Source organism: Eutrigla gurnardus, assembly GCF_963514095.1.
Source record: "Eutrigla gurnardus genome assembly, chromosome: 14".
Classification (NCBI taxonomy): domain Eukaryota; kingdom Metazoa; phylum Chordata; class Actinopteri; order Perciformes; family Triglidae; genus Eutrigla; species Eutrigla gurnardus.
Window position 1 is genome coordinate 25,269,435 of NC_139937.1, and position 23,901 is coordinate 25,293,335.

Below are 23,901 nucleotides of genomic sequence, written 5' to 3' on the forward strand. Positions count from 1 at the left end.
GGACGCATTCTAAATCCCCAGGAAGTAAATCAGGCATCAGGTCGGCCTCCTGGATCTACGCTTCACCATCAAAGGGACGGGACAAATCCAAAATGGCCGAGTGAACAGCAGCAACGGTTGCTTTGTCCGAGGTCAACCAGTAAACACCAACTCATGTCTTTGTGGTTGGAGTTGTCAAGTCTATTTTTAAAAGTCTTTAAACTGTTCTCCATCTGGCGGGCGATGCAGACGGCCATTAACACATCCTAAACGCCGATTCTCCTCTAACAGCATCTCCGACAACAGGTGGCGTTGCCATGGGGATGACTCCGCCGTCGTCCACGAGGAATGTGACTCGGCAGCGTCTCAAACATGGCAGACCATGACGTAACGGCCTAAAAACGTGCCATCCGGTTAGAAGCAGGGCCAAAACACGTGGAGTTGCCCCCCCCCCCCCCCTCTCACCCCCAGGGCCCCTCTCTATTCTCCTTCTCCTCCCTCCCCCTCCCTCACCCCTCCACCTCCCTTATGCTCCACCGCACTCTCTGTTTATGAGTGCATGAATCGCTCCATTTCACCATTCCCAACTCCCAGCCCACGACCAACCCACAACTGCTTCAATAATAGAAGCACCCCCCCCCTGTGCTTTCATTTCCATGACAACCCACAAAGAGGAGAGGGGGGGTGGGGGGCAGTGGGAGGGGCTTGCCTTGACCTCTGCTCCCGTTTGTATGGAGGGAAACCTTAAATCCAACAGCCGGAGTTTCAGTGGGGTTAAACTGGACACCGGTCATCGTGCATCTGGAGCAGACGAGTCATTCAATGTTGGAGTGCTTTAAAAAACAAATGATCCTAATGTGTTTTAAGAGCAAGAAAGGAAATCGGAAACAGAAAAAACAAACAAACAGAAGTGTAAAAAACTGCAGCTTCTCCAAAAGTGAGTCAATCCCAATAATTCAACCTCAGGGGGACATGAATGATTGTATGTCTCAAAGCCATACATGGTGGCACTTAGGAAAAAAATCAAGGAATCACTGAAGTAATAACGGTACATCATCTGAGAACCATGCATGTCTGCATCATTCCTTTAGTGGATGTTGATGATCTCATGAAAAGTTAAATGTAGATTAAACAAGAACAAAAGTTAGGGGATCAAAGTCATCAAAGTGTAGTCATTTCTACTATGAGCTCAAAAGTATTTCCTGCTGCGTTACATTTGTGAAAAGTCTTAAAACTAAAAGGTCCCAAAGGTTGATCCTCTGCATGGATCGCCTTCAGAGTGACACAAACACAACAGAGATGAATAAAGGGTGAAAGGTCTAGAGGTCAAGCACACACACACACACACACACACACACACACACACACACACACACACACACACACACACACACACACACACACACACACAGAAATAGATTATACATACGATTAGTAGTTTTAATTCAACTCCCTGGATTACAGCAGGATTATTCTACACTTCTCAGCACTGATAAGGGAATATTCAACAAACAAGCATCGTAACTTACTTATTATCTTTCTAAAAAAACAATGAAACGTAAGTGAGAGTGCATTTTTCGTTGTGCATGCCGTGTGTCAATGCTGTGTCTGGCCTACTTTCTAAAATGAGCCCGAGCGGAGCGTTACAGATAACCTGACACATTGACTTCCAGCTGATGAGAGTATTCCTTCCTCCTCCTGAGGGTCATTAAGATACCGAAACCATGTCAAAGGCTCCTGAGGGACACACATACCACAGCAGCGTGTTAGAAACATTTCCTAAAAACAAATCTGTGAACCACAATTACTGCATGGAAACAAATCCTGAGACTAAATAATACTATTTATATCCGAGTCCAAACTCCAAAGCAGTGAAGCGTCACCGACGCTCAGGGCAGCAATGCAGAGGATGTGCTCGTTATTCTGAGAGAACCTGACCGGATCTGTGTGTGCATTAACGTATGTGATCACCTGCAGGCATGTGTGCACACTTCACACACACCTCAGTGATGGAATCACAGCAGGCAGCTCGTCGTTAATGATGCGTTAAAACAAAGAAGGTGCACTCGAGAGCAAAGACACGATGTGCTCTTCGGAGCAGAAGTAAGAAGTCTGCTCCTCTGCTGCATTTTTAATCGAGTCGTGCAAGAAACGGTCAAATTTAGCTTCCTTCCCCCCTGTGTGTGTGTATGTGTGTGTGTGTGTGTGTGTGTGTGTGTGTGTGTGTGTGTGTGTGTGTGTGTGTGTGTTGGCACAAGTTGAGTCCAGGACAGTGGGGCGACCTGTCCTCTGGGAGCAGGAAGAGGGTGAGCTCAGTAATCCCTTTGGGTTCTGGGCCTCCCAGTGTGGCGTCCTCAATCCCCCCAAGGTCCTCCCCCCCAAACCCCCCCAAACAGAACAGGGACGGATTTACTGTCGAACAGAGAGGCTCTAAAAGAAAACACAAACACGATGTCCTGACATCATCAGCCCATTTCCTCTCTCTGGCACGTAGAAATCTACAGAATGTGGCTGCAAATGAAGAATCTATCATGATCCCAAGAGGATGAACGCAAGCTTCAGGGCAAAGCTCACATCGTCGGCTGTGAACCCAACACATCCATGTTAGTACATGAGCCCAGTAGACACCAGGGTGTCTGATCAAAGCCAACAGTTTGCATCCTATTAGCCAGACAATCCTAATGCTATTGTGTTAGAAAGCTTATTAGAACGGAGACTCGGGGGGGCATTCAATTATCTGTGATAGGAAATGAGTTTTAAGTTGACAGCTGCTGGAAGTATGCAAGTTCATAGAGAATAAATATGCTTCATCGAGGAAAGATTCTCTTTATTAAGTGGTGAAGACATTTTTCCAGATTATAATATAGATATATTCGGTGGGAATTCATTTGAGTAGCACGATATTAATTTATAACACAAATAGGAGGCGGGAGAGTGGAAACAGGGGGAGGGGAGAGGAGACGGATGCCTGGCTTGATTCACCTTTGACCCCATCCCTTCTGATTGGTTCAGGTAAATCAGAAGTTTGTCATTGGTTGTTGAGGTTTTCTTTTGACCTCATGATGCTGAATTAATAAATAATAGGTGCATAAGGTGACATCAGGCCATGTAAAGGGAAACCAACACGCCCTTTAAATAACTGTTCCAGCCCGTTGTTCACAAGAACATTCTGAATACGACATTGGTAATATCTTTAGTGAGTGGCGTGGTTATTAAGAGCCGAGCCCAGCCTCTCAATGAACTCACATCCCGAAATGACAGAGCAGTAGATCTGACATGTCTTTAACAAGAGTAATGAACGTCCTCCTCATCCTGATCTCACACAGAACCCGAGACAACGATGACACACAGGGGGGGGGGGGGGGGGAATGGGCACATATGTATTTTCATACATGTGAAATGTGTTTGCCTCATCCTCTATCTTTTTATTTCCATTACTAAGAGTCTAGCTGAAATTAAAATGTCTTTTTAACCCTTTGAGGTCACATCCTCGGTCATATGGTGCACTTACTCAACAATATATACAATGGGGAAAGAATTACAAAAATATATAAATATCCAAATTCAATATCTTTTACTTCCTGTTCTTACCATTTCAAACTAATAAATCAGAATCAAATTAAATTCCTCCCACCAGCCTGTTTCCCTCGGAAATACATCAAGCTGGATGTTCTTCCTTTAACTCGGACCTTCAGGAAAGAAGAACAGCAGACAATAAACACTAAAACACACACACACACACACACACACACACCCAAACACACACACTGTTTCTAAGGAGATGTCAACACTGTGGAAACAGATGAGGGAACACGTGTGGAATTTAAAGCCTGCTCACCACTTCATCACTCCTCCCGCCGACGGCCCTCGCTCTGTTATGAACAAACGTCTGCAGATCACAAGTCAGTCTGAGAGTCTTTATTATCTGGATGATTTTAACAGTATATACACAAGAAAATATAGGCCTGAGAAGAGATATTAATCTTCAACACAGCATGCAACTTAGGTCCTGCTAAGTTCCCTGGAAAACACAGTCAAAGTGTCATCAGAAGGCACCATTATATATTTATGTCTCCCATATATATATGGTTTTTATGAAGGCATAGTTGCAGTCCCACTTGCCAAAAGCCCTGAGAAAATGTAAAAAAACATCCAACTTTTCTGTAAAAATCCTTACATTCTATGTTACACTCAAACTGGAAGACGAAGTCAGTATCTTTGAAGAAAAATACATTCACAGTTCAACAAATCTATCATGCTTCTGTGCTCCGCCGTGACGACGCGGGACCAGCCCGTCCATAAATCTGTCCTCTGACGACGTCAGCAGCCATCAAAGCAGCGTGTCCTCGCTGTCCTCGCTGTGGACGCTGAGCTGGGTCTTCCTGCGAGCTGTGATGGCGGCCCAGATCCGACACAGCATGCCTCCTCTGAAAGATAAAACCAGCCGCGTCAGACACCTCTGGGTGTGTCTTTCCTGCCCCGCCATCCCACTCTAACGTTTCTGCACGGACGGACGGCGTGACGGTGATGCGCGGCGGCGGCTCACCTTATCCCACAGTACATCAAGTCATCCCTGGAAGCCATGTGCACGAGACAGTCCAAGGTGAACTCATGAGAGAGCAGCTAGGAAAACAGGATCACGCAGGTTTGGATGAGCAGTGGACAGATGAGGCATAACGAGCAGCAACAGAATGAGCTGAGTTTACCTTATTAGTGGTATCTTGATCTACGGGGACAGACTTGAGCCAGCGCACCAAAGCCTTCACTTCTGGATTCGAGCGTTTCCGTGTCAACAATCCACCATCTAGAACGCACAAGAGATGAACAACCATTAAAACGAGCAGCAGACATACTTTATCTCATGGTAATAAAGAGACACACTTGTCACGTTCCTGCAGGGCAGACTCGATAATCGTTACACAAACTGAAAAGTCAAGTTTGAGCATTTTATCTGAAGCTCGGGAACCAGTCGGGCAGAAATCCCAGGCCTGGAGCTGAAGGCGTGGGACGGGTGTGTTGGGAAACCGAGTGTGTTGATAATCCAAAAGAGGGTTTGGTGGCTCGATGCAACAGCAGTCGTGCTGCAGCGTGTCTGTTAATCATCGTCTGGAGACTCTCACGAGGGACGATACAGGACTTCAACACTGATCGCCATAAAAAAATCACTAAAAAGGATGTTGGACGTGTCTTTTGTTTCTCACACAAAATGGAAAGTAAGTCCAGGATGTTTTATTCTCATTTTAAAAGAAAGTTCTCTTAAACCACATCTCACTGAAATAATATTATCCTTCAACTTGGACTGGATGAACTTCATTTTAATTTGGTGTATTTTCTTAACCAAATATTCTAACGGAGCAATCGTGGCAAACAGCCTTTAAATGGATTTAAATATCAATTATAACATGCAAATGTTTGTGTGTTAAGCTGCGTGGCGTCCTGGACCGGCAGGTTTCCACACACCGATGTGTTTGTGCAGAATGACAACCATTCAAAGGCATATATCAACTCCTACAAATGATAAATGTTACAGTTTAACAAGCATGCTGTATATACTAAGTAGAAACATCTATACATACTGTCTGTCATTGCATTTTCAATATAATTATATACACATAACCTTTTTCATTTACTTGTATATTCAGAATAGTTTCAAGCTGGATGTCTATATTCTGTTTATCATCAGAAAGAGTAACTTAATGCCATTTAATCCTCATGTGTGTACATATACTTTGCCAATAAAACAGATTTTGATATGAGATATTGAGTGCGTATATCCCAAAAAAATGCAGTCTTTTTCGTATTTAGTCATTCAAACTGCTATTATTAAAATGAATAATGAATATTTTTTGCACATGAGACTGTGTTGGTTTCCTACAGTGTAGTTTCTCTACCTCCTCACCTTCAGTGGCTGCAGATGTCCTCAGAGCATCTATTTGTTCCTGTTTCTTCTGGACTGAGTTCCTCAGCAGCTCCTGGTACTCCCTCTCCTTGTCGTTCAGCTGAGTCAGCAGTCTGGAGTGCAAACATCCATCATGACTCAGCAGAAAGCAGCGCAACTCTCAAATCTCATAAAACACGGTTTACTGATGGATAACATCATTGTTTGCACTTTTCCAAGAAATGCTGCTGTTCATCACGAAAACCTCTCGACTCCTTCGAGAGCATGAACACGATAAAAGGATTGAACGCTACCTGCTGGTCTCCCGTCGCAGGTCTCTCAGCCTCTCACTGAGGGGACAGTCCCGGTTCAGGACCGGGTCTGGAGGGGAGTCGGGGTCTGCTGTAGTTAGGCTCTCATATATGTACGCCGTCTGCTGCATGTCGACCGGCACCAGCAGCTGGTCGGGGACGACGGCCACAGGAGTGTCCGGGTCGGCAGGCTGCTCCTCGGGGACGCCGTCCTCGGTCTCGAATGAAGACTGCAGCTGGAGCTTCAGCTCTGAGGGGGGGGGGACATATAGATGATATATATACACTTCAATAACAGGAATCCTAAAGTATACACAGTATGAGATGGAGCTCCACCTGGCAGGAGCACGGTGATGGCGTCCTGGACGGCCTGACGCAGCAGATTGTCCAGAGCAAACATCCAGTGAGGTTTCACCTGCTGCTGCCTCAACACCCTCTTCACCTGCACACAGAACAGAGACCGCCTTAAGACCACAGGAAGACGACACCTGGGCTGCCTGTTTCTCTTAGGAAGGTTCCTAACGGAAGAAGTGACCCGGAAGTAAACAGGCAACCGCCATGATGAGAACCGTTCAGATTCTCTACATGCAAAGGAAAGGAGCTCCAATACTGCCTTTCAGAACTCCTTTAGCATAGGATGCGAGGAACCTTCCTATAGGAAAGGAAAGGAGATCACGCCGCCGACCCACAATTCTTTAATTTAAAGAGTCTCCTCTCGCCTTTCCTTAACCCCGTGACGTTTTCTCCAAAGGTCAAGGAATACGACCTTATTTTTTGACTATTCGACTGCAACCCTGGCCAGGAAAAAACATCTGACCCTGAAGTAACTTACTGCATCTTGGAAGCTAAACAGCACCGCCTGCAGGGTGTTGGGTGAAACTGCGGCAGCGAGCAGCGCGGCTCGGAGTTCCAGCAGGCCGCTGGTCAGCTGCTTCCTGTCCGGGGAGCGGATGTTGTCTCGCAGGCAGCTGATGAGCTCAGTGATGTGGTCTGCAGACAGCGATGAGCCCCTGTCATGCTTTAGAGAGGGAAGGGAAAAAGAGATGAGGAAACAGGACTTCTACATTCCCTTAATAACTTTGTCCTGCTGGGTTTCTGTAAAACTACTGGATATGCAGAACAGTTGTTATTCTGGAAGAACTTACACATCTCACATCGTAGAAAAGTCCAAAATGAGCACAATATTATCAGAGAATATTCATTTGTTGCTCTATATTAAGCCTCTAAAGTCACAGCTGTGGTTCTGTATAGAAAACAGCTTCATTTCAGGATTCATAGATTATTAAGTAATACGTGCAAATAACTATTTAAGATTCTAAACCTTTAAATCATTATATTTAAATACCCAGAAATACAGAATATTATATTCCTGCAACACACAAAGAATGTGAATTTTAGGTTACGGTTTGACAAAAAAATGAATTCAAATGTTTCATGCATTTTGGGGGAAATATGCTTCCACACATAACAAAACAGCTTTTAAGTGGAAAAGAAAAGTGTATAATGACATGGCAAAATATGTCCTCATGCTCAAAGTAATGAACTTCAATGTTCTCTTTTTATGTGCTGCCAGAGTCGTGCCACGTGGCTGCTGGGTCATGCAGAGGTTCATAATTTGGGGTTTTGGAAATGCCAAAAAACTAAGAGGGGGTTCAGACATTCAGTCTATATATTTATTTGCCCGTCAGCTAGGATTTACTGATCATCTGTGGAACATAACTTCTGTTATTTGAATTCTGCAAATTGCTTATTTAATTGTTTAAACCAACATTTGAACTTTCCCCACACTTGACAGAAGAGTCAGTGCTGCCGGTGTGTGTGTTATGTAGGACGGCGTGCGGTTAGCAGCTTTCACATCGTTTGACCTTCACCCACCGGAGGCACAGAGTCCTGGATGTTGGCGACGACGTGGCCGATGTCGTCAGAGAGGACGCGGTGCAGCGTGGCTCGCCGCTCGCTGTCCTTTCTCAGCATGAAGAGTCCGATGTTCTCCTCCGACAAGGCTGGACTGCTCATCTCTGAAGGAGAGTCCTCAGGGATTCTGGACATCAATGAGGACATCAAGAAACACCAGGTTTAAAAATGCATCTCCTGGAACAGGAACATGAATATGATGTATTAATAATTGAGTTTGAGACAGTGGCATTGTAGCCTTTCAGGTCTACACAGGATGTAGCCTCAGAAAGACGATCTGAACCCACAGTGCGGTTTGCCACTGATGCAAGATCCTGTAGAACCGCGATTATAAAGCTTTTTTTTATCTTCTGTTGAGCAACAATTTAACTCACGACAGGAAGCTGCTGGCGCTGGGCGGACTCTCGGAGATCTCATCTATGGTGGGGGGGTACTGGTGCCTCCTGAGGTCCAGGGAACAGGACAGGTCGATGATGTCGGAGTAGGAGTCCGTGTCCTCCACAAAGATGGACATGGGCACGGAGAGGCTGCGTTGGTAGTCGGCTGCATGAAAACACTTCATGAGCCGGGTTTCATCACAGCACTCACCACACCGGTGTCATCACACAAAAACAGTTTGCAACAAAGGTGATGAGAAATAGAAATGAGAGAGAAACTACAGAAGGTTTTAGTAAAACAGGAACATGTATGTGTGCTGACGGAGTCTCACCGGCAGAGAGGGAGTCTCTGGGTGCGGGTCCCTGAGGGCCTCTGGGCTTCTTCCTGGAGGACGACCTGAGGAAGGCGTCCTTCAGCAGCTCGGTGGCGGTGGCTCTGTCGTCGGGGTCCGGCACGAAGCAGTTCATGATGAAGCCCTTGGCCTCGTCCGACATGCACTCTGGAACCTTGGGGTGGATCTTAAACATGCCCACCTGGATGGACATTGGTTCATTTCAACTCTTTGACTTTGGGGATTACGTCATTACGATTACGTTCATGTTATGGTAACTTACGACATGTAAATTAGGGCTCACGTCAAAATCCAAGTTCTAATTCTGACGAAAAAGTGCAGAAAAATCCGATCAGACCCCCATTGCTGCATTAGAAGTCAAAGGTCAAATTCTGTCATCCTCTGTGTCATACAAACATGACCGGTAGAAGGATTTTAGTCTCCGTTCTGTAAGTTATCCTCTTTTATTACTGGCTTTATGTGTAAAAAAACACTGTAATGATGGAAGGATGATAAAAGAAGTGATAGCACATAGAAAGCTACTGTTGCTGCAACGCCATCATGGTGGGGGTCTGACTGATGGACTAATAAAGTGGCGCATGTCATTAACATGTCTTTAAAAGCTGACATCACCATGGTAACATGCTCATATCACATCGGTCATCATAATGTTATGAGATTCACCTTGAACATGGCCGCCTGAGGACTTCCCAGCTCGTGGAAGGGTGTTTTGCCCGTTGCCATTTCTATAATGGTGCACCCGAGGGACCAGATATCAGCCGGCTTCCCATAACCCCGAGGCCCTTGGTCTATAATCTCTGGGGCCATGTACTGGAGAGTTCCTATCAAAAAAAATCATAAAAAATCATAAAAAAGGGATTCAAATGCAACTAGGGTTGATGAAAAGGAATGTTATAAATCTCACCGGCGAAGGTCTCGGTGCAGGGGTTGATCCCAGCTAACCGCTTCGAGGTCCCAAAGTCAGAGATCTTCAACACGCCACTGTAGGTGTTGATCAGCACGTTGTCGCCCTGCAGCAGAGACACAACGCCCAGATGTTCAACACAAAGACAGGATTTCATAGAGGGCCAAGCCCCGCCTTTCTATTCCCGGTACATGGATCATGAATTTCTGATGCATGTATTCCTACGACGAGATCGGAATTATCTTCTGGTCCCGTTTGAATTGTGCCATGAATTTCACATATGTTGTTTGTGGTTTTTAAAGATCATATTTCATGCAAAAAAACTGAAGAAGTTAGATAAGGTAGGGAAGCAGTTTGATAATGGTAGGTTTTGTGTGAACTATAGCTCTTCGCTGCTCTTGGCGTAAATCACATCCGTCAGTTTGAGCCAGCGATTCCTCGCCTTCTCATCGGACGGGAACCGAGAGCATGACCAGCCGTACCTGCTGGAACATTCAGGAACATCTTGGTTTGATCGGCACTGAATGGCTGTGAGAAAGGGTGATGACGTGATGTCACATACGCGACATGTAGTCTCTCTCATTGTGTTTCCTCTACAGCCTCAAACTCAACAATTACACAATAAACGGTCAAACTCTTGACGTGAAAACTATCATTTAAAACCACAAACAACATATTACTAATATATAACGACATATAACGACTGCATATTATCTGCATTGAGACCCAAACATTTGTTACGATCTCAGAGGTCCCATGGGAGTCCAGCAGAGGGAAGGGGCGGGACTTCCCCACTCTATTACCCCCCCCCCCCCCCCCAGGCCGTCTCGCTCACCTTGATGTCCCGGTGGACGATCTGATTGTCGTGCAGGTATTTGAGCCCCTCGAGGATCTGCTTGGTGTAGAAGATGACGGTGGCCTCGTTGTCTTTCAGAGGACCCCATTTGGAGCGCAGGAGAGACGACAAACTGCCTAAAACACAGACGTGGATTCACTTTTTAGGAACAGAGTCCCAGCTGTGAGATGAGAGATAAGAACTAATAAAAAACAACACCACTTCTGCTGAAATATAAGTTATTTCTAGTATTCTATGTGTGGCAATCTAAACCCTGTTCTGGCCTGGATGTGTTCCCGTGTCACCAGATGTTTTTCAGACTATCACACCAGGGCATGGAGAGATTTTTCTTTAATGAGCAGGATGTTGAAACCGGCCAGTTTCTTGAAACTGACTTCTCAGTATGTGTTACACAATCACACATCCAGGACAGACGCTCACTTCCTCCACGCTTCACGAAGACGTCGTCCTGGAAGAAACTCACACGCACATTCAACAGAACTGGCTATATTTTCCTTTTCAGGAGACATGGGTCTAGTTCTTATGGGTTAACAATAAATTAGAACACAGTAAAACGTGTTTTTGACACCCTCAGGCAATATGAGTTCCTGTTTTATAATGTCATACCATGAGGTGTGTTGTTTTCCGTTAAAGATTTTCGGGAAGTTAAACATTTTACTTTTGATTGCCTTCATTTACATATTTTATATCTATATACAGTCTGTCTGTGTGGCTGAGGATGACCCGTAGTCCGTACCTCCTGGTACCTCCTCCATGAAGATCTTGATGAAGCCGTCCTGACTGACGGAGCCCAGGTACTGGACGATGTTCCTGTGTTTCAGCCTCTTGTGCAGAGCGATCTCCTCGTGGAGAGGCTGGGAGTACCTGGGACAGACAGACAGGGTAGATATATATATATATATATACATACATATACATACATATACACACAAACAACATCTATGGTGAGTCCAACAATGACACGGTTTGCATTTTAAGTAAATAAATGAAACGGTAAAGGGAAAGTTAATTGCACATATTATTATAATATTGTGTATTTATAATCGTGTATTGTGTCTTTTTCTCATTAGGGCCACACAGAGTGTTTCTTTTTCTCCCTCCGTCTCCCTTCAGCCGACATTCTGGTTGTTTTCAGTGGATCATCACTGCTACACCTTCTAATGTGCCACATTACTTCTTCAGCTACAGCTGTTGCTGTTTCTCTGATGCTTATCAAAGTGATTTAAATATCACATTTCCTTTGATGGAGCTGTTTTACTTCTCTAGTACCAGCTCGGCGAGGTCCGACGCTCATTATAGAGGAACAGAGACAGAAGGACAAGTCTAAACACTCATCGGACTCATCCGAGATTCCACAGAAAGCCAGTGAGTCTCTGCCAAATCATTTCCCATTTAGGGTTTTAAAAAAAGCATTCTCGTGAGAAACATTGAGCTTCGTGTCTGCCAGTAAACTAAAAATAAAGTGTGTGTGTCGGGTTCTCATACGTGCTGTCCTTCTCTGGGATTTCCTTGATGGCGATGCGTACTTGGTTGCTCAGGTCCCTCCCGGCGTACACCACGCCGTACGTCCCTTTACCCAGAACCACCTTGTCATTGTTCTCGTTGGTCTCGTAGATGTACTGTGGATGAGAGAGGATGACATGAACACAATGTTGGAAAGCGTGACACTGTGTTACAGGAATGTTTTTGGATTTCCACCCAACAAGTACGGCTGTTTTTCTAGTCGATGAAGCAAGTGAGATCTAAAATAAGAGCCGCTCTGTGTCAGAGGTCAGCCAGACTGACCTCCAGTATTCCCTCGGTGACGTGGTTCAGGTCCTGGTTGGGCTGCTCGGCCTGCTGCAGCAGAGAGTTGACCAGCTCACAGAAACTACAGAGAGGAGACGTGAGTGGAAGGCAATTTTATCTCTATAGCACCTTTCAACAACAACTCAGAGAGCTTTACATAAAAAACATTAAAACAAGCCAATTATAAAATAAAGTTTAAAATTAAAATATATATAAATATAATAATAAATAAATAATGCATCAAAAATAATTAAAATAATAAAATAAATAAAACATAAAATAAATAAAATAAAATAAAATAAAATAAAATAAAAAATAAATAATTTAAATATAATTTAGATATGTAGATGACAAGATGCCTAAAAGGAAACACACAATGCATCGTGGTAAACAAGCAACACCATAAAAACCTAGTAAATCAGCTAAAATGTCAAATTTAATCTTCTAAATAAACATTGTATAAAGGTAAACACATATATAATGCCAACTATTTGTGGTCAAAGACTGATCGTTAAAAGTAATTTTTCACACAATAATGGCAGAAAATGCTTTTTCTTCAGCCTCTCAAACACAGAAATCTCCATCTTTCACTGTTTTATATCAAATTAAACTGAATACACTTACAACTGACAACGCTCCATATTTAAAGACTTGGACTTTCAGAAACTGGGACAGGCTTTTTTTAAATTGTTAGTTGCAGCCCCATTGTACAAAGATACTCAGGTTTCAGTACAGACCATTAAATAATAATCATAATAATTCTAATAACAAATAAATACAAATAAAGATCAGACAAGGGGCGGGCCTCCAGCCCCTCATCAAAGCCTTATTGTGCACCTATTTAACAACATTATTTCTCAAAATCCAATACTTTTTTCTTCCTGAAAAACTAAATATGACGCTTGCTTACATCAGCTAGTACCGACCAATTTCAACCAATAACACGATGCCATCCATCCATCCATCAATGAAACCTGACTCTGCACCGAGCTCCAGAAAGGCGTGATCTAATCTTTTATCAAATCAAATTACAAACAACGTTACGATCCCGTTTCCCCCGTTTCATCAGCTCGTGTGCTTTGAGTTCAGTCCATTATATTAAAGGTGGCAGCAGACGTTTTAACAGTGGCACTCTCAAAACTGCAAATCTAGAAACCACAAGAGGTTAAAAGGAAATGTCTGTTTTTTGGGGGCGTGATTTGGGTCGAATGAGTCTTTAAGTCAGAGTGGAGAAAAAAAGCCTGTCCTCGAGGACGAGTAGTTCAATGTGACTCATACAATGTGATTGCAACATGTTTATTTCTTCAGTCCACCTTCGAGACTTCGACTTCATAATCTAGTTCGCCTCATTGCGGGAACTCTTTTATCTATTAATCTTCCTGCAGCCTGTCATGGCGGTCTTTTTATCTCCAAAAGAAAAGGTGGGTCCCCACAATGTCTTATATGTCCCCACATGACTGTTAAAACACGCCCACACACACACACACACGCTGTATCTCTGCCAGTCTATGAGTCACTCACCCTTTACAGTGCAGCTCGGAGGGGAAGCAGAGCTGGAAGTCATCTGAGTTGTAGTGGACGTACAGGAAGCAGCTCCGCTCATCGATCTTTGAAGCACTTTAGAGGAAAACAAAGATTTTAACTAATCAAATAGTCTTAATATTTGTTGAGAAAATGCATGGTTTAAGGTATCAGCTTAGTAAAGTAAGGAAAGTTTCTCATCTTCCCCCCAAACATTCCAATCTGATAAAATCCTGTTTACTGGTGTTCAGTGAGCAGCTGACTGTTCTGGTCTTTGCTGGCTAAAGTACACAGTAACACTGATCAATAGCCGGTGGAGTGAATCAACACGAAGCCTCCAAATAACAAGGAAGCCAAAGCTTGAAGCCGTATCGACAGAACAAAAATCTGCAGAACAGCCGAGGTTTCCAGACAGCCTGGTGTGTTTTTGGGTCCTCTGGCTTTGCTGCAGGCTGGAAACACACCCAGCTGAACTCAGCTATGTGAGCCGTTAGCACACGCTTACTCCACGTTACCTCACTCCCCGGATCGCAGAGGCCGGGAAAGTCCACTGGTGTAAGCCTTTCTGTAGAATCAGGGAGGAATAAAGGAAAAAACCACAGGATTAAGACGATGAGAGGTGCTTTTGATGATGAGACATGCAAGAGAAAGTAAACAGAAACGTTCCTGTTTATTCTGCATGTATGGAAGGTAGTCAGAGATCCAAATTCAGGGTGGGGGAGGGGGCTGAGGGTCTACATACCTTTAACGGGGTGACGTGTTTCAACTGGACGGTGCGACTGTCGTCCTCCTCGCTCACACACACGATGGCCGGCTGGAGGAGTTTACTGGGCTCCAGGATGAGCACCTCGAATAAAGGCAGAAAACGCATTTTAAAACGTTCTCTATCTCCATCACTTCCTGACAACAGAGTGAAGGACATCGGGGTGGTCTTACTGGGCAGCGGCCGGTGGACTCGGTGGGTTTACAGGTCTGCAGGAGCAGCTCCATCCAGAAGTCCATGGTGTCCTGTTTGGGAGACTTCACCTCGGGCAGCTTGGCGAACTGCCGGTACAGGATGTACGTCTCCATGATGGACGCCACATACCTGAGGGACACGCAAAACTCATTAATCCACATTAAACCAGACCAAAACGACTCTAAACCACAAAAGGTTCCTGGTGTTTGAAACCAATGATTGAAAGGGCCTGATGACGGTTTAATAAGTCGGTGTGATTCCTCCTCATGAAGAGCTCACCAGATGGGGGCCTTGAGTCTGTAGAGTTTATCGGACGCCGTGATGACTTTCCGAGGTTCGTTGGCGAGGATGTTTGCCCCGAGGAAGAAGCCGACGTCCCAGTAGTCCTTCATCTTCTCCAAACTCCCCTTTCTACCCAGCAGGGTGCTGAGAGTCACGCCTGAACGCCGGCGTCACACGACACAGAGGGAGACAAATTCATCGACAACATCAGCTACGGATCTAAAATTAGCTGTGAAACGATGGGTTTTCTGCAGAAAGCATCGCATCTGGAAAACATTTAGTCATATATATATATATATATACAGTATATATATATATATATATATATATATATATATATATTAATTTTGTTTCTCATATTCTGACTTGGATAATTGGACTATTTCACACCCATATATGAGCTTTATGTAACTTAAAAGTGATAATGTAAAGAAGGGGGCAGGGGTCCTGTCCCTCCTCAAACTTGAATGATTTTATTTATTTATTTTTATTTGTAGGACATATTTCATGTCATGTAAAGATTGTACTTTGTTTTCAAGGAAAATAAACATCAAATCAACATAAAGTGAAGTAAATAGCAGGAAATAGTCACTGAAGCCTCTGATAGAGGAAGCATTTAAGCACCTATCTTTCGCAGCTCGATGGAAGTGTCAAACTCATGTCCGGCCGCCATCAGGAGGACCACGTTGTTGATGCCCGAGTGAAGCGTCGGCTCCGTCTCGAAGGCCTTCCCATACCTGACAAACGATATGCAAAGAGCACTGATGGATCATACCAAAACACTGACGGATAGGGGACATCAGAAAACAAATACCATACGGCAGGATCTGGAGTGACAAACTGTAGTCGAAACACAAAAGACAGACAATTCCCACTTTCTCCTTAGGTGTGGACCAGTAAGGAAGACCAGACCCCCCCTAATACACACAAAGTGGTTGTACCAGTAGCAGGCCTGGTCTCTGCTGCGCTGGTCGGTGAACCCAGAGCTCATGAACATGTCCTTGTAGATGCGTCCACACAGGCAGTAGACGTCCGACGCCACCTTCACCCCCGACTCCACGATGGGAAGGATGGCCTCCAACGCCTTGGGCCGGTCTCCGGGGTGGTTCCTCCTGGCAATGATGAGCATTAAAAAAAACTTTATACACAATACTTTACATACATACAAGGCAAACAGAGGCTTCAGGCTGAGAATGACCCAAAAACCACTGAGCTGAAACCAGCTTCATTGATTAACTTGTGAAAGAGAATATGGATGCAGGAGGAGCCGCCTGTTTACCTGTTCAGAGCAAATATGTAGTTAAACTTGATATTCTGATGCTTGGCCACCAGACACATGGGCAGCTCGTTCAGAGTCTCCACCAGTTTGATTATGGCATCGTAGTCCTGCAGGGAGCAGACGGTATTATTACCATGCATTATTTACCCGCTGGCATCTGATTACATTTCAGAATTTCCGGTGGTGACGGCGTTGGGGTTGGTATTGTTTTCACAGTGTGTGTGTGTGTGTGTGTGTGTGTGTGTGGGTGTGTCATCGTGGCAAAATGCTTCCTGACAATCCGTCCCTCCTTGTGTATTTTACTTTCATGTTGCAGGGTTACACACACCTTAGGCTTCTGCTATGATGCAACCCATAATTCCACTTTGAAAGGTTGCTTAGATTGGAAATGTTTTTATGATGCAATGCGATATTCCAAGAAATCCAATCGTTGTCCGGCTAATTCCATGGTGTACTTCTACCCTACAGTACTTGAGATGCCTTTATCAAATACACATCATATGTTCTGTGGAGTGATACAAGTACGTAATAGTCTTGAGTGTGTATTTACTGATTAGAATCAAAGTGTTACATCCCTATTGGTTTATTCTCAGTAATGTAGAAGTCTGTATGCACATCATATTGTTGCCTCATATTGCTACATTGTTGCTGCTGTGTCTGGAAGATGAATGAGTTCATAGTTGAGCCACACTTGAGCCTATTAATTTGAAAACATGTAAGTCATTTTATATGAAGTTGAGTTTGAAGATGTTGTAACGCCTTATTTGGGACTGCGACTTGTGTGAGCCCATCGCACGTCTCAGGTTTATCCTGTAACAACGTTTACTACTAATAATCACTTAAACACTGATGGTCTCCACATGTATGGGATCTGATCCGGGGTTTTTGGTTCATCGTGACTCCTGCAGGCTCCCACATCTTAATGACGTCAACAGTAACACTCCCATAACGAAACACCGGCTTTTCATGTTTGATCGCAGGGAAGGGAAGATTTTTTCCCATTAAAATGCCATGTTGATTATTATTAGTTGTATTTATTATATTTTTTTAAATAAAAAGAAAATGATCTATAATTGTTGTGCTGTATCATGTACTCCAATTTGATTTAAAAATCCATGTTGGGCTCTGCAAACAATCACTTCATTCATGTGAAAATCTAACTGGCAGGTTAATGATTCACCACCTGAATGTCCCTGTAGGACAGCAGCAGGTTCATGACTATGTCCGGGGTGAGCAGCTCCACGCTGTCCAGGCGTTTCTGGATGCGGCTCAGCTCCTCGCTCAGGGCTTGGCCGCTGAACCGCTCCCTCGCCATGCGGATCTCGTGCCTGATCGACTCCCGGAAGTACTCGCTGTCGGCACAAAGGGAGCAGAGAGGAGTCAGAACATTCCCCAGTTTCACAATCGTAAACAGAGCAGCCGTGGGAGGAAAGCAGTTAACAGCGTAATGTTGGCGTGTCTGACCTGGACTGAACGTGCACGTTGTTCAGCAGATGCACCAGTCGCTCCACCAGCGGGGTCAGCAGGGGCTCCAGCTGGAAACTGGGCTGCATCAGCTCTTTGATGCCCGTCATAATCGTAGCGTCGCAGGCGAACACTTTGCCCTGAGGCGACACTACGTAAGGGATGAACAGGTAGCTGCCACACTGCTCCTGGAGGAAGATAATTAGCAGGTTATACAGGGACACGTACACGCCGGGGAAACCCGACATGACCGCATGGATCACCTTCCAGTTATCAGAATACGTGTTCCATCCCACAGGAAATATGAATGATCCATACATGTTGAGCAACTGCCAGTGTAAGATAGAAAGAGAAAGTATGTGGTCATCAATAAAGAGCTTATAAACATAGTAAATAAAGAGCTTATAAACATAGTAAATAAAGAGCTTATAAACATAGTAAATAAAGAGCTTATAAAAATAGTAAATAAAGAGCTAATAAACATAGTAAATAAAGAGCTTATAAACATAGTAAATAAAGAGCTTATAAACATAGTAAATAAAGAGCCTATAAACAGTAAATAAAGAGCTTATAAACATAGTAAATAAAGAGCCTATAAAGATAGTAAATGAAGAGCTTATAAACAGTAAATAAAGAGCTAATAAACATAGTAAATAAAGAGCCTATAAAGATAGTAAATGAAGAGCTTATAAACAGTAAATAAAGAGCTAATAAACATAGTAAATAAAGAGCCTATAAACATAGTAAATAAAGAGCTTATAAACAGTAAATAAAGAGCCTATAAACAGTAAATAAAGAGCTTATAAACATAGTAAATAAAGAGCTTATAAACAGTAAATAAAGAGCCTATAAACAGTAAATAAAGAGCTTATAAACATAGTAAATAAAGAGCTTATAAACATAGTAAATAAAGAGCCTATAAACAGTAAATAAAGAGCTTATCAACATAGTAAATAATGAGCTTATAACGGTAAATAAAAAGCCTATAAAGATAGTAAATAAAGAGCTTATAAACAGTAAATGGGTGACAAGGGTGCAAAAGAACTTTTTAATATTCTAGACACATTTGACCTTTCTCAACATGTGAAAGAGGCTACTCATTGTAAGGGACACACCCTGGACCTGATTATCACAAAAGGTCTCCATGTTTCTGATGTTTTTGTGACTGATCCTTCATTGTCTGATCACTTCTGTGTTTTCTTTAATATTTCTTTCATTCCTGACACACAAACAGAATCAAATAAGGTCAAAAAGCGGTACATCAATGAACATGCCAATGTACTCTTTAAAAATGCCATTTCCTCGTTACCACCTCTAAACCCATGTCATGCTGATGATCTTGTAAACATCTTTAATTCCAAAATTCTGAATGTCATAGATGTCATTGCACCTGCTACGGTTAAAACAATTTCTGGTAAGCAAAAGACACCCTGGAGAAAAGCTGCTGTTGTGACAGCCCAGAGAAGAGAGTGCAGGAAGGCTGAACGAATCTGGCGGAGTACTAAACTTCATATTCACCATGACATCTATAAAGAGAGCCTCCGGGCCTACAATTTAGTCTTAAAAAGTGCGAGAGAAACATACTTCTCCAATATCATAAACAACAACACTAATAAGGCGAAAACCCTATTTGCAACTGTTGACAGACTGACCAACCCCCCAACACAAATACCAGCTAAACTCCATTCCACGCAGAAATGTAATGAGTTTGCATTCTTTTATACTAATAAAATTGAAGGCATCAGACGCGCCATCAATATCTCAAACAAAAAAGTTGGATCACCACCCTGTTCAGGCAAAAGTAACACAGCAATGATGGCAAGCTTTAATGCCATAGACTCTAAAACTCTAGTGGAAACGGTGACAAATCTAAAATCATCCACCTGCTGCCTTGATGCTTTACCTACCAACTTTTTAAAGAATGTTTTTGACTGCCTATCAATAGACGTATTGCAAATAGTTAATAACTCCATTAAATCAGGCAATTTCCCAAAGGCCTTCAAAACTGCAGTCATTAAACCTCTTCTAAAAAAGCGGAGCCTAGATGCCTCTATTATCAACAACTACAGACCAATTTCAAATCTACCCTTCATAAGTAAAATAATTGAGAAAGTTGTCCTCCAACAACTAAATCACTTCCTGGCTTCAACTGGCTGCCACAACAACTTCCAGTCAGGATTTCGACCTTTTCATAGCACCGAGACGGCCCTTATTAAAGTTGTAAATGACATCCGTCTTAACACAGACTCTGGCAAAACTTCAATATTAATGCTATTAGACCTCAGTGCTGCATTTGACACTGTCGACCACTCAATACTCCTGGACAGGTTGGAAAACTGGGTGGGGCTCTCAGGCACAGTCTTAAGCTGGTTCAAGTCATATCTACAAGATAGGAACTATTTTGTTTCCATTGGCGACTTTGTATCAGAACCTACCAATGTAACGTGTGGAGTCCCCCAAGGTTCAATCTTGGGGCCAACTTTATTCAACATCTACATGCTCCCACTAGGACAAATCATGCAAAATAATAACATTGACCACCATTGCTATGCCGATGACACCCAAATCTATGTAGCACTATCACCAAACGACTATCGCCCCATAGATCTTCTGTGCCAGTGCATTGAGCAAGTCAAAGACTGGATGTGCCAAAACTTCCTACAACTAAATGAGGACAAAACTGAGATAATTGTTTTTGGTGCTAAAAAAGAAAGGTTTAAAGTAATTCAACACCTTCACTCTCTGTCCCTGAAAACCTCAAACAAAGCCAGAAATCTTGGGGTTATTATGGATTCTGATTTACATTTCGACAGTCACGTTAAATCAGTAACAAAATCAGCCTACTATCACCTAAAAAATGTAGCAAGACTTAGAGGGCTCATGTCAGCTCAAGACTTAGAAAAACTTGTACATGCCTTTATTACTAGTAGGCTAGACTACTGTAATGGTCTCCTTGCAGGTCTTCCGAAAAAAAACTGTCAGGCAGCTACAGCTTGTTCAGAACGCTGCTGCTAGAGTTCTTACAAAGACCAAAAAATGTGAGCACATTACACCAATTCTTAAATCCTTACATTGGCTCCCTGTATGTCAGAGGATTGATTTCAAAATCCTCCTGCTCACATATAAATCACTACATGGTCTAGGACCGAAGTATATCACTGATATGCTCCCACTACATAAGCCTTCTAGACCACTAAGATCTTCTGAGACCAATCTGTTAGTGATTCCCAGAGTAAACAACAATCACAGGAGAGCATCATTTAGTCACTATGCAACAAATGGCTGGAATAAACTTCCTGAAGATGTAAGACTTGCCCCAACTCTGACCACTTTTAAAACTAGACTGAAAACTTTTATGTTCACCATAGCTTTCTGCTAAATCTTTTAATGTCTGCACTGTTTTTAATTATTGCAAATATGTTTTTATTCTATTTTCTTTCTGTAATGCATTTTTAAAATTTTTATTATTTTCTTTTAATTCTTCTATTTTTTTTCTTTTTTCTTCTCACTTTGTTTTATGATGTGAAGCACTTTGAGTCTGCCTTGTGTATGAAATGTGCTATACAAATAAAGTTGCCTTGCCTTGCCTTGCCTAAATAAAGAGCTTATAAACATAGAAAATAAAGAGCTTATCAAAATAGTAAATAAAGAGCCTATAAACAGTAAATAAAGAGCTTATAAACATAGTTAATAAAGAGCTTATAAACATAGTAAATAAAGAGCTTATAAACATAGTAAATAAAGAGCCTATAAACAGTAAATAAAGAGCTTATAAACATAGTTAATAAAGAGCTTATAACCGGTAAATAAAGAGCTTATAAACAAAGTAAATAAAGAGCTTATAAACATAGTAAATAAAGAGCTTAGAAACTAAATAAAGAGCCTATAAACAGTAAATAAAGAGCTTATAAACAGTAAATAAAGAGCTTAGAAACAATAAATAAAGAGCTTATAAACATAGTAAATAAAGTGCTTATAAACAGTAAATAAAGAGCTTATAAACATAGTAAATAAAGAGCTTATAAACGGTAAATAAAGTGCTTATAAACAGTAAATAAACAGCTTATAAACATAGTAAATAAAGAGCTTAGAAACAATAAATAAAGAGCTTATAAACATAGTAAATAAAGTGCTTATAAACAGTAAATAAAGAGCTTATAAACATAGTAATGTGACAAGACCTATACACACGTGTAGTCAAAGTATAAAAGTATAAATATAAATTATGACACCAATGAGTTATGTATAACAAACAACACTATATGGTCTGTTTGTGTGTTTGGTGTCACCTTCATCAAATATCTCTTATCCCTTTCATGGATTATATTATGTATTTGAGAGCTTTTCTCTGTCAGCATTTTTCTCACGTTACAGATCAAACCATTAATGGAATAAATGAATAAAATAACCATCAGATTCATCTATGATGTACATTTTCATTAGTTGCAGTCATGGTCGAAATCATTGTGCCTCTCTTGGCTCCAACATCTCATTACATTACACACAGTCTGTGTTTTGCACGGAGCCCAGAGATCAACCAGCACCCGCCATGCTGGCAAAACCTGGTCTGAGGTCTGCTGTGACATAATGAAGTAAAATGTGACTCCTCTTCAGGATACGGGCCTGGATTACTTAATAGTGCAGGGCCTCAAGGTCATCTTTTAAACCACTTCTTATTGAACATGAATGATGCATACTTTTTGTTCCGTTATCCCAAATATCTCAAACTTTTTCACACAGCGAAGCAGACTCAAGCTTTTGCTTCATCCGAACTCAAAGTATTAGTTTGAAGTGTGTAAATGATATTTTATTGAAGTGAATTGAACTTCTGGGGCCTTGGATGAGTTTGCTGCACTAGTTTATTTATTCATACCAATAGAGTTACCTTGAGAGCCTGGAGATCACTATCCTGCTTGTAACAGTACAGGATGATGTTATTGGTCATGCTGAAACTCTCTCTCACTCCCAGGTGATAGAAGAGTGAAGGCTGGCAGAAAGAGTCGCTCATCTCGACCACTGCTACATCTGTTGGGGGGGGTATAAACAGGGCGGGTTAGTTTTCCGTAGTTGGCACAGTCTACTGCCTGGACGTGCATCTGAATCGCTCCACTCCTGCGTGCCTGAACTTGCCTGCGTTGTAGAAACTATCCAGGATGTCGGTGCTTCCCAGGGAGATCCTCTCGAACGAGATGGTCTTGAAGACGGCGTGCGCGTCCGCGCAGGCTTCCTTCATGCACTTCAGCGTCAAGTTCTCCTCGGTCTGCGGCACCGACGCGTCCTCCTCGTTCACGATGTACGCCACGGACACGGCTCTGGTGCGGCTGCGCGGGGACACGATCTGTTTGCCCGAGCCGCTGGCGCTCGCGCTCAGCTCTATGGCCAGAGAGTCCTGCCACAAACTTCCAGCGGACACGCGCACCGGATCTTTCCGCCTGCTGTCGCGCAGGCTCATCCGCCTGCGCTCCGTCGTGTACATGGTTGTTGTCGCGCCTCGTTCCGCGGGCCGAAGCTCAGTGCATGTCGTCCTCCGCCGGGGGAAGTTTCATTAACAACAAAGGAAAGGAAGACGCGTCACAAGCGGCGGTGCTCGTTGCTGCAGTTCCCCCAGGTGTGTCGCCGGCCGCCGCCCCCGCTTACAGCACATATCCCCGACCATTCCCGGTCCTCCTCTCCACTCGACCCGCCCTCCTCCTCCTCCTCCTCCTGCTGCTCCGCCCGCTGACATTTCGAGACTGAAACTGAACGCCACGCAGCCTCGACTCTCTAATGACCTCTGCTGTGAAGAACTATTATTCAGCTTGATCGCAAGATTACACCTCTGATGACCCAACCTCAATGCCACCTGATGAAAACACTCCGTTTCCAAGTCTGTCTTCTTGCATATAATATAATAAAATAATAAAATAATAAGGCACATAATCGTACACGTTTCACAAAAACAGTTGACGGAAAAACAGGTGGAGCCTCAGAGGGAGAACAGCCTGAGGGATTGTTTTGCTTCACCTGTTGCCATGCCTTTATCATATAATAATAATAA

At 43.0% G+C, this 23,901-nt stretch overlaps 1 protein-coding gene across 1 annotated transcript; it reads right to left on the bottom strand.

Moving 5' to 3' along the window:
* Positions 1-3,882: 3,882 nt before the first annotated feature.
* LOC311024980 (mitogen-activated protein kinase kinase kinase 5) lies at positions 3,883-23,569 on the bottom strand. Its single transcript, XM_084027617.1, has 28 exons — positions 22,995-23,569; positions 22,750-22,889; positions 17,865-18,052; positions 17,584-17,752; positions 16,401-16,507; positions 16,063-16,233; positions 15,746-15,858; positions 15,119-15,278; positions 14,818-14,968; positions 14,624-14,728; positions 14,397-14,446; positions 13,882-13,977; positions 12,358-12,442; positions 12,058-12,191; positions 11,309-11,436; positions 10,552-10,688; positions 9,717-9,822; positions 9,476-9,633; positions 8,792-8,993; positions 8,457-8,625; positions 8,044-8,209; positions 7,001-7,186; positions 6,505-6,610; positions 6,172-6,418; positions 5,879-5,991; positions 4,686-4,783; positions 4,526-4,602; positions 3,883-4,406 (listed from the first exon to the last, which is right to left on the bottom strand). Exons 1-28 carry the CDS (start codon positions 23,338-23,340, stop codon positions 4,310-4,312), a joined length of 4,005 nt encoding a protein of 1,334 aa, XP_083883743.1. The 5' UTR covers positions 23,341-23,569; the 3' UTR covers positions 3,883-4,309.
* Positions 23,570-23,901: the final 332 nt, after the last annotated feature.

Coding starts and splice junctions, on each gene's coding strand:
- LOC311024980 (XM_084027617.1), bottom strand. CDS start 23,340: ATGTACACGACGGAGCGCAGGCGGATGAGCCTGCGCGACAGCAGGCGG. Junction 15,279..15,745: donor CATCGAGCTGCGAAAGATAG/GTGCTTAAATGC, acceptor GCCGGCGTTCAG/GCGTGACTCTCAGCACCCTG. Junction 14,729..14,817: donor AGTCCACCGGCCGCTGCCCA/GTAAGACCACCC, acceptor CCTTTATTCGAG/GTGCTCATCCTGGAGCCCAG.